Here is a 13774-nt window from a genome sequence, read left to right as displayed (position 1 = left end):
AAAAGTGGGATGCTGTGAAACTCCTCTGTTGGAAACTTTGCTAGCTCATATTTTTACATGCTTTTGGAACACTGACTTAGGAGCAGTAGTTTTCTACCAGATGTCATCCCTGTGCCATACCAATGTCCATCTCCCCTGCCAGTGTAATCTTACAGCATAAAACCAAGGATAATTTCTCTATTGTGTTCATTAGCTAATCCAAAAGAGACTAATTCTTATGGCACACCTGATACAGGTCAGACTTGCAAAGATGACTGGCTGCAGTTTAACCATCTAATATAAGACACTTGTTTCAGGCTTGCTATTTCATTTAACAGTTTCTTAACGTGTGAAAGTAAAGCAATGGGGAAAAAATTCCTGTTTCACATGGGAAAAAAGATCCCTTTGGAGAGCTTTGACACATCCATTCTTTTGAGCAGAGATTTTGACTCTCAAGTGTAGGATTCCAATGTTCTCACATATGTCAATTTGCAGGTCTGGAAAATTAAAATTCCCATTTTTCTATATTTTTTTTTGCAGAGTGTAACAGCTGAAAAATCCTAGCAAAGGTAAGACCATGTCTATGTCATCCCTGTGAAAACAGGGAAAACACATACAGCTTGTGCATAGATGGAGGAGACTATTTGTATCTACAGAAAAAGAGGGCATATTTTTGTCAGCAAGAAGAAAAGAGCTAATCATTGCATTTTCTGAATGTGAAACCAAAAGAAGAGATCATTTCTTACTACTAAGAAATGCAACAAAAGAATTATGAATATGAAGCCGTTTGCCTGAATTACCTAAATTTCCCCCACCACTTTAAAAGACGTTGGAAAGGAAAGAGGATTTTAGTAAGGATATGAAATATTGAGTGAACGTGCAGTGTATAGAAAAAGGTTTTGGGTGTTCTGGCTTTCAGTGTAAAAATAAAGTAATACTTTAATTCCTATATTGTTAATGAATGGTTAACTTAAGGGCCATGACCACTTCATGGATTTACAATAAAGGATACAAGAACCAGTGACCTTTTTTTTCTTTCTAGTCATAACACAAAATTAGAATTTGGATCTTTCTTTCATGCAAAAATAATTAGTTTATCAGCTTCCATTATTACTGGCAGTGCCTACTTCCACTGCAGTTATTCACAGATACCAAAGCAATGTGTTGAATTGTTCTGTATTCCTAGTGATTTTAAAATATATTCCCTGCTTTTAACTTTCATCAGGAAATAAATTGTAAAAGTGATAACCTACAAAAAGAAAAAAAAAAAAAAAGCAATTAAAGAAGTACTTAGGTGGTATGCTACCTTAAGGGAAAAACAATACATTATATACAAAAGCCACTCATATTACATCTTCCAGTAGTTTAATGTTGTACATTGAAGATGAGATTCTTCACTGATATATATCAGTGTAGAGCTCTCAAAATAAGTGGGCTTTTTGTGAACAGGTAGGTCTGGTGTGCACCTGACAGTGAGATATTACTAAGGCAGTGCATCCCTGTTCATATCAGTGAGGACTGCCTCACAGGAGATGGTTTATCACATAAAATAATTAATTGCCTTCTTTCTAAGACTTCATTAGTTCCCTCTCTTAATTGATAACAAAGGGATGGAAAATTAAGAACCTTTCACAAAGGTCTGTAATGACTGACTGACAGTCATTTTGTACACATACAAGACCAATCTGCTTTGCAAAAAAGAAACATCTGTTTTATGATTCCTAATATGTTTTCCTTTTAAATGAACAGGCAACTCTAATTGTCTATAAATTCGCTGGGTAAAACAAAGGAGGTCTAAATCTTTTCCTAATTACTGTTGAGCTTTGTTTTTTTCTACTTCAACTGCTTTTCAATTACAACTTATAATTAAATTGTCATACATTCCTAGGACATTACTCACTTTAATGGCAGTAAAGCAAATCAGACCAGAGACATTTTCTGGCTGTGGAATTTCCTGATAGAGTGTGAGTGGCAACAAGAGGGCTGGACTCTGGCATCTTTTTTCGGGAGTGGTAAAAGCTCAGGCAGCACTTTTCAGTGTCTGTCTCAGGGGCTGGTCATATAAAACAGAAGTCTTCAACTTACAAACACTCTCTTGCTTTTTGGCAGTAAGGAAATAAAACTTGAGTCAATCAGACTGCCTGTCTCACTGGTGATGCCCCTTGGGGACCCTGTTTGTTGGTGTGCCTCTGGCACTCCCAACTCCTGTGGAGAGGAGGAGAAGGCACTTTTCCTAATGGGATGGCACTCAGTCCAGGAGCCATCCAGGAAAGGCATCCTGGGCAACACCAGCAGCCACAGCCCCTTTTCAGCCTCCTACCTCAAGCCAGCTGCCAAAAAGAGCTCAGCCCTCCAGATGCAGTGTGCCTTCAGCCTCCAAGAAGCATGCTTGGCTGCCTGGGCAATTGATGGAGGTGTTATTGGGAGTAGGGACATACAAGGTCTCTAGATATTTTGGAAAATAAGGTGTGGAGAGTCTCTGGGAAATTGCCTCTCATCCTGTGCTTGTCAGGTTACAAAGGACAATGTGTTTTATTCAAAATACCTGGACCCTACTGCACATAGAGGCTAAGTCAGAGATTGAAAGAAAAGTCACTCATTCAGCCAGTCAGAGTAGCTACAGAAGGGTTTGCTATCAATGAGACATAAAAATGTCTATTTTTCTCTCCATGGTACAAACTAGACTGGGAAAGTGCAGAGGAGGAGCTCTCACTACAGCCAGAGAATTCTCTCAGCACAGGGACGGAGATCAAGCCCTGGGAAGGGTTCAGCAGAGGCACTGCACATCTTGTGGTCAGTCTCTAACGAAGATCACATATTGCCCTGACCATCAGCTTCTGTTTTTGCTGGCATACCTCTGCTCCTTCAGCTGCAGTACTCATCAGTGCCCTGCAAAAATCATGATCAGCAAACCAGAAGCTCTGAAAAAATCTACTGAGACTGGTGCTCCTGCATCTGCTTTCACAGATACCAGCAGAAAACTCAGAGAGGATGTTTAAAACAACATCCATATGCAGACAGAACTGTATGCTGCATGGTATAGTTAACAAAACTTTTCAAAAAATAACCAAAACCTATTTGGTTATGGTTCATTTTTTTAAATCATTCATCCTCTACTTTTACATCTTCATGTCAATTGCTTCCAACTCCTTCCTGCGACAACCAGGTGAGATTTGTGAGGCAAGTGAGTAGCAGAATGGTGATGTGTGAAATACAGTTCATTGGTTCTATGAGCTCAAAATTGTAACAGAAACTTTTTTTTTTAATGTATTTGCCATCTGCTAGCAATTTAGCTGTTGCAGAGCAGAGCAAACAACAGTGTACACAATGTGCTTATTGTATGGGATGTTTTTTTTTTCTAAATTGCTCCCTAAGTAGCAGCTTCGTGACTGAAATGCAGAATACTCTAGCTGGCTATACATTACCCAAGGGGCACTGGGTACCCTCATGGCAGAAAAATGAGTGGTTGAGGAGGGAAGATATCTCCTAGAAAAGTTCAGAAGTGCCTATTCTCTGCTTGCGAAAGGAGACCCTGACTCTCACCTGACTGAATACAACTTTTGGACTTCAGCAGCCCAGTTCTCTTGTCAGCTGGCTATTTTTAGCAAAAGGCTAAAAGGCCATTCAGTTTCATGACTTTTTGTGACTACCCAAACCAAACCAAACCAAAATAAAAAAAAACCAAAAAACCAAACCAAAACAAAGAAAAACATTCAATAATGGCACACACACTCAGAGCAGCACAATGGATCCCAAATACCTGTGGAGTTAGTCTCCCAACTCTCTGTGTTATTGGCTCATTAGTCACCACTTCTACTTTGCAGACATCCTTCTCTCTGGGGATGGAAAACTTGAGGTCTTCTTCTGACAGGAAGACAGACTGTCCCTTCATCACTTTCATCCCAAGGTTGACGCTAATAAAGGAGGAGCAGCCAACTCTTAGGATAACATGCAGCAGTAGAAACAACAAGGTTTTCTCCAAGGGCTTCATATTATGAGGAGATACCAGCTCCTTTCCACCAGTGAAAATGTTCTTGACAAAAGAAGTCTTCTCTCTCTCCGCTAGCAGATTTTCACCATATAATGAAGACCAAAATGCTAGTTGCAGGTAACAACGTACCACATGTTTTCCATTAAGATGTGCTCCTTGACTGAAATTTGGACAGGAGCCTTTCAAAATATCCTTGGGTTTTTATAAAATCCATTGGTCAAGGCTGAAAAGATGATGAATGTGTTCTCAGATTGCCTTTAAGGTTTGATAATCCTGCCAAAAAAAAAAAAAAAAAAGAAAAGAAAAAGAAAGGAAAAAAAAAAGAAAATTGTTATGAGGCACAGAGTAACTGTTGAGAGGGGAAATAGCCACCTAAAAACCTGCCATTTCTTTGGCAATCAAACAATTTGAGTTTATTTCAAGCAACAGATTGACTTCACCTTTGAATATTACAAAGTGTGTATACTTTCATAGAAATGAAAACACATCCTTTCACCACATCATGGCAACAACTGAGAAGGTTTTGAAGTGAATGCCATCAGATTAGCATTCTGCCTTCTGTGTGAAGAAGACTACTGCTTCAGCAAAGATGAGCGTGTGCTAACAGCTCTCACCCTGACGCACAGTGACATTGCTTCATGGCAGCTCTGCAACGGCTGCTGATGCTCCTGCCACATTTAGTGACTGCTTCTTAACTCCTCAATTTCCCTACTTCTCTGCCCTCAATATTGCAGCTGAGCCATGTTCATCCTTCCTGTTTCACATGTGTATCCAGAATGAAAAAATAATGGTGGCACTATATAATTCCAAATGCACCACCATGTTTCAGCCAGAAGGTTGATCAAATAGCAGTGTTCATGAACAACATAGAAGAATCAGCATTTTTAAACTAAGCTGTTTCCTCATTGGCTTTCTGAGGGTTTGTCTATGTGGCAAAGCACCTAGTACATTGCGTGCCCACAGGCCCTCACAAAGCTTCCAGATTCAGTCCCGAAAGCAAAATAGGTGTGTCAGTATGTATTAGTTGTTATCCCTCAGTGGAGATGGAACATGATTTATGAAGAGAGGCCAAGACAGACATGTTTGTGCAGCCTGGAGAAGAGAGGGGTTATTGCTGCTTTTAAACATCTAACAGCAGAGTGCAGGAAGCCTGGAGGTGGACAGCAAAGGGATGAGATGCAACCTACAAAATTCACAGGAAGGGAAAGTCATGTTAGATATTAGAAAAACATTTTTTAAAAGAGGCACAATGAGCACGGCCAATGGAATGGGTTTCCCAGAAAGACTGTTGAGTCTTCAGCCTCAGAGATATTTAAAACCCAACTAATTAGGACCTGAGTAGCCTGTTGTAACTTTGAAGGTGGGCTTTCCACAACAGCTCACTGTGCTGAGAGCAAGGGACTGGAGCAGTTACCTACCCAGGTCTTTTACACCCTCAGTTTTGTGATGACTCTGCTGAGCAGCCCTGGGAGAAGAGAAAAGGAGAGGCTGTGGATGTGACTCTGAAGGGTTAAAAGAGGGACAAGATCAGACTGGGGACAACTTAGGGGATGGATACTGAGAACTTCAAATGTGTTTTGCTAAAAATTTCCTCCAAATCCCAGAAGAACTAGTTTTCCCTCAGGGCCCCAAGTTCACATGTGAGAAATGATGCAATGGCTAATTGCAAACATGAACTTTCTTACCAAATAAAACTGTCTTCCAAGATTCTCAGAAAAAAAAAAAAAAAAAAAAAAAAAAAAAAGAAGAGATCCATGAGTTACTGAAAACTAGATGTCCTCCCAATATCAGAAAATATACATCCAGTGCCCATCCAGAGGTATATGTAGAAATTCTCAACTGTATGTCTCTAGATCCATGTCTGTTATTTCGGATTTTTTTAAATTTGTTAATTTTTTTTGTCATTACAATGTCTACATGAGTGGCACTTACTTTGAAGAATGCAAGTATTAATACACCGCCTCAAAGATTTCAGCACTTTTTCCTTACTTAGAAGTTTTAAGGATCTGAGTAAGGCTAATGTGATGTAAATTTTACTTGGATATTAGGAAAAATTTATTCACAGAAAGGCTTGTCAGGCACTGGAGCTTACCACCCAGGGAAGTGGTGAGGCCACCACCCCTGGAGGTATTTAAAAGATCTCTATTTTTTAATTTTAATTTTTATTTTGTATTTTATAGATGCCATGCTCAGAGACATTGTTTAGTGGTGGAACTGACTGCATTAATTAAATAGATGTGATATCAGTGATTAACTGAAATAAGTAAAATGTTAGGGAAATGATATTTTAGGGAAAATCACATAAAAGGATAATAAAATAGACATGCAGAATAACTTGAAAAATGCTGACATCGTAGTGAAAAAATGAAAATTAGACAAAACAGATTCCAGCTAGAGAAAACCATATTCGAAATATTCCATAGCCCATCCTTGAGTCAGGCCTGCAAGTCACCTACAAGACAGATGAAAGGGATGGGAAGGAGCACTCCCCACGATTTCTCACAATGTATCTTGGTTACAGCCTTAAGCACTGGGTAGATAAACACTGAGCAATCGGATTCACCATATTAACATACAATTAACACATTAATGTGGTATTAGCATAGTAAAATACCCATGGGCTACAGAGACCCCTGCTAATAAAGAGCCCCTTACTCCTTGAGCGTGTGTAGTGAAATTTTTGAGTATTGCCATTTTAAATGGAAGTGAGGTATTAGTTAACCAGTCATGGGTACAAAAGACAGAATAATGTGAAAGCTTTTTCTCTCATTTTTGGGTGTGAAAGTAGCATTTGCTTTTCAGGAAAAATGAACTGGCTTTGTGGAAGGCCGCCTGGCTCCCTTCTCTGTGCAGATACGGAGCAAATACCTCAGCTCTGTGTGTGGGTTGGCTTTGCACACCAGGCAACAGACCTTGCTTTTGGAACATCAGCTGGACTAGGTCATCTTACAGGTCTTTTCCAACCAAAGCAATTCTATGATTCTATGATTTGGATACTTAACTACCAGCACAAAACAACTGAAAATAATGAGTTGTTTGATCAGAAAGAGCATCAATAACTTTCAGCTGTAGCAATTAAAACCTGACTTAAAAATCTGTAATCACAGGTGTCCTTGAGCCAACTCTCAATGACATCCACAGCCTTCAATTGGTTTTGGATGAGACCTTAAGAGTTTTTCTCTATGTGTGACACAATCTCTGGTTGCCTGGGAGATTTCACTGAACAATAGCATCCAAAATTTCCCTCCTCTTTTGCAAAGTCTGAATGTGATTATGGAGGATGATTGCTGCTGGCTGGAACTTGGACTGATGTGTTTTAATGAACACCAGAAAAAGTTTACAAGAAACAGAAAGAAAATTGGAATTTTTTTTTAGAGTACAGGATTAAAGAAGACAAATAGCAGCCTTCCATGTTTTCTAGGAAGCAAGATGAATACTGTCACAGCAATTAAAATTTAGCCCAGGGCAACATGAGGACCTACTGAGGTACTAAATTAGGGGGTTGTGAATTCAGAACTTCTAATTAACATATGCAGTCCCTGAACTGTTCACTATTTTATGGTTTTATTTCATGCACTACAAACAAGGATTACAGGTCACACAGAAACTAGTGTTCAGGAAGGTATTTGCTGAGTTAAGTAGTGGTAGATAATAGTTCCCTTCTTTTGTGCCTTTCTCATCTATGGTCTGCAAAAGGAAGCCCTGTGCACTTTTGGACAAATCCTGTACAATTTTAGCAAAGTAAGGAAACAAGTGCTTCAAAGAGTGGTCAACAAATCGACCTTCCTTAATCTGGGAAAACAGCTAAAGAATATGAAACACACCAGGTTATTAACATATCTTGTTGTCCTTTATTTCTTTGTTGAATTAAAGCAGAATATTACAAAGTAAAATAAAACAAAACAAACCCCACCTTTTCTTCATTCTACCCCATTTGCAGGACAGCTATTTTAACAGTGATTTTCAGATTCATTACCAATATAGTTTCAATTTACGTATATTATTTCTGAGTTCAGTGTTTACTCTCAGGGTTTACTCTGCCACTGTTACACACACATGACAGTGGAATCTGACTATTCCTATAGGCTGACGGGATAAGGTAGGGTTGAATGTGATGTCAGTCAGTACGTGAAATAAGAAAAATTTTAGGTGAAAAAAAATCTCATTTTGGGAAGAAGTCACACAAAAGAGAACAAAAGAGACATGCAGAGTAAAAAGAGGGCTCACATAACAGTGAAACAGTGAAAATTAGACAAAAGCAGATGCCAGTTAGAGAAAAACATGTCCAAAGTGGTCAACAGCCTGGCTGTTGTGTTACTTACCATTAATATATTAATGAGCTGCTAGCATACTAAAATACCCCTCTATAGGCTAGAGGCACCCCTACTCACAAAGAGCCCCTTACTCATTGAGCATGTTTAGTGAAATTTTTGAGCACTACCACTTCAAACAGAAGTGAGGAATTAATTAGCCAATCATACGTGCCAGTGATAAAATTATGTTAAAGTTCTTTCTCACTATTTTGTGTCTAAGAGTAGCACTCTGTTGCCCTTGATGAACCCTTTCAATTTAAGCTCCTTTTGAGGCCCCCTTCTGCATCAACCAGAAGGAGCTGCAAGGCCAGAGAGAATTCTTTCGGAGTAATGCTCCACTTTCCCATTAAACAGAGCTAAGCTGTAGTGGAGTAGGTGGAGAACCTCAGACAGTGACTGGCAAAAAAATAAGGTGAAAGAGAGGAAGGCCTACAATCAACCAGAAGGCTACTTAACAGCTTCACCTTCACCCATTAAAGAACCAACTTTTAAAAAGGAAGAGCAGAGCAGAGTCTCAGACTGAGACTGACAAAAAGGAGCCATTGATTATGGTTGCTCCTTAAAGACCATCTTGGAGAAAATGCATTGTTCCCTTTTAAGCATTAAATAGATCTGCTTTAGAATGTTAGAGGTACTTTAGATTTTGAAATAGAGATCACACTTTAAGCAAATGCTTATTGCACTGAACACAGCTGCAAAAAGCAAACAAAATAAAATCTTGGCTTTTGTTTTAACAAAGACAAGACACTAACAGCTAAAATGAGTTTTCTCTACAGGTAAATATTTTCTCCTCAAAAGACCAATGAAAAAGTCTTTGACATCTTTTAAGCCTAGAAAAGTGTCTCACTTAACAAAGTTGATAAAATAAAGGTGCAGTGATTTTTTTTTTCTTAGTTACCCTTAGTGTGTTTTCATCATTACACCAATAGGACTGTAATGCCACCCTCTGCCACCCTCTGACTACCCTTTCTCCACCAGACACAGTGAACTGAGACAGAGTGCCATGCAGACATTGCTTTGAAAGATAAATTATAATCTTTTCAACAGCTGTCTAAGGAAGTCTACAAGTCATTCCAGCTTCCAGTGAGGTTCTGCCACTGATACTATCCACAGGTTACTATTGTGAAAGTGGGCCTCATAGTCCTGGGTCTCGTCACTCACTCATTTCCCATTTTCTCTTTGTGAGAATACAGCTATAGGAGATAGCTCTTTGCAGTGGAAATCAAGCCAGCCTAGAAAAACCAACCTCTTTGCCATTTCCAGCTATAAATAGCTTTTCAGAAAGTTTTTGTATTTCCACTTAAAATTTTCTTTCAGCTACTCAAATGCAGCCAATTTGGTTTGTTTTGTTGTTTTGGGGAGTTTTTTTGGCAGAAATAGGGCATAGGCTACTTCTCAGTGTGCTGACACAAACCACTATATTTTTTGCAGTTGTTGTTTTGTAGTTTAATGTCATACTGGTACTCTCTCAGTAGCATGAAACAGTTGAAATACACAGAGCATATTTAATGTCTCTTCTCTTTTTCCTGTAAAAGGGATATTGTAGATAGATGGAGGAATTAACTAGGGGAAAACCAGTGAAAACAGTAAAGGGAAAGGCCATCTTTTTTATTTTATGTATCATCATACACATTGCAGAGAAGGAATAAGACCTACTAAAGAGAAAAAGTCTATCAGAACATGTGGATATCCTACATGCACCTTACCCTAATACTCCTAGACAGTGCCTCAAAAATAAAAATGAAAACTACCCCTAACAATGGAAATTGTGTATGGAGGAAGGGAGTGTAGTGGATAAAGGAAATTACTCAAGACCACTGACTTTGAAAAGACATTTCATTTTAGCACATAACTAGTAATGGATAGAAAAGAAATTATTGAAAATCAATCTATAATTTGCCAGTGACCATCACTGCATTCAGTACCCAACATGACAACACAAGTTTTCCAGCTCTGGAGACCCAAGCTTTTCCATGACCTTTGCAAGCTATGGACAGACCTCATGCACTTGGTGCTAGATGAGACTGACTTTTAAAGGAGCAGCTATCCAAGAGGACGAATGCATCACTGACCCACAAGCATGAGGATGTCAAAACCCATTGAAAACAGAACAGGAAAGGCCTCCTGTGCAAGGATGAACAAAATGAGGAGGCAGAGACAAGGAACCTGTGGCCAGATGTCCAAAACCAGCATCATTTCATCACACCAGGAGGTGCACAGTCTGATGCCTCTGTGAAATGACTCAAGAGTGAAACTGTGTGAAACACAGTACCACTGACATATTGCACTTCTCTGCAACTCTCTGCACCTAGAGTTATGCATCTTCTCATGTACCCAATTAGTTGTACTAAGGTGATAACACCCAAGCCTGCTCTAAATGGAAGTAGAGAGCAAGACAATGGTAGGTTTCTATTTCCTTTTATCTGCCTTCTTATAGGTAGAAACCTACTTAGACCACAGCATGTAGTTTTGGTGTCTTTTAGATTAATTTGTGCAGTTATTTCTTGGCTGATAAACTGAATGTCAGTGAGAACACCGAGCTTTACACTGCTGAGCCTTGAGGATAATGGTAAATGTTTTCAATTTTTGAGAAGGAAGACACTGTGGACTGCTCATCACAAAAACAAGCTCACTGGAGGGTGTGCTGTATCTCAGTGCCAACAGAAAAAGACTTACAATCTGCTTCACATGCTACACAGAGGATTTTTTTTATGCTTAAATTTTAACAGGTGGTAGGTGGTATGGTGCCACAAACACACTGGTTCTGCCTTAGATATGTGAAACTTAGAAGCTCATTTTGAGTTTTTCACCAGGATTGATGCTATTTTCTGGGAGCAAAAGATGTGCCAACATACAAAGCAAAAGTGTGAAATCTGTAAGCTACTCAGATTTGACTGCCTTCAAATTATGTTTGATCAATGAGAAGTATGCACTAGGTTAAATATTTGCAGTTCTCAATAAAATTAATCTAGATTCACTACAAAAATCCCAAAACTGTGGCTCCTCATTTATTAACTCTTTTCTTTGATGAAGGTATATCCTTATGGATTCAGGAAGATACAACCTTTCTGATCTCATGTAATTGCATGATAATTTTAGTAACAATCAAATAATCCAGCTATCCATTATATTCAGAGCCAGCAATTAGAGTTCTTTGAAATATTTCTGCAGGCTTCACAAATTATAGCAACTAGAGAAAGGAATGACACATTTCATTAGAAAGTGTTTAACAACTTCCCAAATCTCGTAGTCTTGTTCAGTTGTGGGGTTTTTTTAGCCAACTGCACAAAAGGCTGCTGGCTCATCCCAAGTATCTTGTGTTGCAAATCATGAAGAAAAGAAGTTGCAGCACAGACACCTTAACTACAGCAATTGTAGCCCATGCATCCATTATCATAAGAGAAATTAATCTGGGTCCACAACTGTCTGCCACAGATCCTCAAAAATATGAGAGAAAAAAAGTTAAAATGTTGATGATGAGCGATCTGTTCAGTCTCCCCTTTATGCTCAGCAGGTACAGTTAAGTGGACTGCACTTCTATCCCTATTTGACTAATGTGTCATTTTACTGTGGTGTTTTTAATACTCATGATGTTGTCATCTAATTTCACTCTAAGGTTGAAATAGTCAGTGATCATTTATTTTCCCCATGAATAAATTAGTTCCTTTTCTACTGTAATTAGTATTATCATAGGTATGTATTGTCAAGATCACTTGTACTGTAATTAACATTACCACAGACTACTATTATTAAGACTACTTTAAGGACTACAGAAAATGAATGTAGTGGACGAACAGGCACGAAGGTACTTTAATATAAAAAATCAAGTAATTGTCCAGGGACCTGTTTAATCATTTGTCCTTATACTTGCCTAATTCTTCTCAGACCAGGGATCCATGCTAGAAAAAATGTTCAAAATCCACATGTGACCATATTCAGACCATGCATTCTCTAGATCAAACCAATCTTCACTGCAGTCTTGTTGCATGCAAAAAGGGAAGGATCATGAACAAAATGCTGGCAGGCCCACAGCAGTGACATTTGAGATAAGAGAAAAGAGATGGGATGACTTGTACAGATATGTGCTCTCTTTTACTGCAAAAGCAACTGGTGATTTACAGCGCCAGTGCCTCCCACAGACACTTTGGACCCATGTCAACAGCAGAGATGCAGCTTGTGTAAAGTAATGTACAGTCCTGAGATGATGAACTTTAATTCTTTAGCTATGAAAAATATAACTAGCTAAGTCCTGATTTAATCGCCATTTCAAGAACCATGTATAAGTGTCTGCAGAATGTGCTGAAGTATACCAGCACAACACAGTGACAGCAGCCAATCTCTAAAAAGGGTTGTTTTGAAGTTAGTTCTAGATAAATGTACAGAAATCAGCAGGAAATGTAAAGACTGTGCAAGCATGTCTGTGTCTGTTCAGAAATAAACATAAACTTTTACACATACATATAACCAAGGCACATCTGCCTAATTCAGATGAGTGAAACCAGCTGTACATGGAAATATAAAAAACTCTTACAGATCCCTACTGCAAAATAAAAGTCCATTCTAAAAACATGCATTTGCAAAACAAATTGTCACAGTTAAATTCAATGCATCCTGAAAAAGAGTTACTAATATTGAAAGTTTTCCTTGGGTTTTTTACCAGTGTTTTTTATCACATTTGTCCGTCCCAGTGTGTTTTAATAAAAAGTCGGTTTAAGAAAAGAATATTTTTTTTTAGTGCTTCCCAGATTTTATAAAAGAAAACCACAAAATTTTACTAGAGCCAATGGAAGAAAGCCGGCATGGTTGAGTAATGTCTATCAGCTTCAACAGTAGGAGGAACTAAGTTGCTTGAAACCCTTAACTACCAAGTTAACTTCTAGTAAACCACTGGCAAGAACCAGTGTCTGCTTTTCCCCAAATTTAGAAGTGAATTTTCATCCATCCCTAGTTATGAAAATCACTGTCCTGCTGCTCTGCTGCAGCATTCAGCAGCGGGCTGAGCACTGCGAGCTGCTGCAACCACGAACACAACAGCATTCAGTGCACACACAACAAACTTGAGGAAGTTACTTACAGGTAGTGGTGTTTCCCCAGGAGGCTGAACGCGAGATCATAGTAGAATAAAGGGAATAATGAATGTCACTGACCCAGTAATTTCTGGTTTAAAAGGCTGGCAGAGAAAGAAATCCAGTGAGTGGGCGACAGAAAGACAGAGGCGGGGGGGGGGGAGGCGAGGGGGAGGGGGGAGAAGGAGGAGAGATGAAATTCCAGTCTTTCTGGTCAGCTTGACTGTAGTTTTCTCTGTACTAGAAGTCCACAATCAATGCTCCTTGCTTGCAAGACTGCTCCTGACTGCAGAGTCCCAGCGTACAAAAACTTTTGAGCTCTATGATAAGGGCATTCCGAGATGCCTTGGAGTATTTTACAGACAGAATGCTTCCCTGGCATCAGGACCCCAGATCTTCTTTTTCCATTCTAGTTAAGCCTGTTG

At 39.0% G+C, this 13774-nt stretch overlaps 1 protein-coding gene across 1 annotated transcript in view; it reads right to left on the bottom strand.

Moving 5' to 3' along the window:
* The window catches only part of FREM1 (FRAS1 related extracellular matrix 1), a 68379-nt gene extending 54884 nt beyond the window's left edge, over positions 1-13495 (bottom strand). The window contains exons 1-3 of the mRNA XM_071730085.1: positions 13358-13495; positions 5389-5435; positions 3740-4243 (exon numbers count right to left, since the gene is read on the bottom strand). Coding sequence (XP_071586186.1) covers positions 3740-3970 — 231 coding nt within the window. The 5' untranslated portion in view covers positions 3971-4243; positions 5389-5435; positions 13358-13495. The remainder of the gene's footprint in view (positions 1-3739; positions 4244-5388; positions 5436-13357) is intronic.
* Between the last annotated feature and the right edge of the window lie 279 nt (positions 13496-13774).

The sequence above is a fragment of the Heliangelus exortis genome, chromosome Z (assembly GCF_036169615.1).
Source record: "Heliangelus exortis chromosome Z, bHelExo1.hap1, whole genome shotgun sequence".
Classification (NCBI taxonomy): Eukaryota; Metazoa; Chordata; class Aves; order Apodiformes; family Trochilidae; genus Heliangelus; species Heliangelus exortis.
Note: the sequence above shows the minus strand (reverse complement) of the source record. Positions and strands in the feature narration are given on the sequence as shown.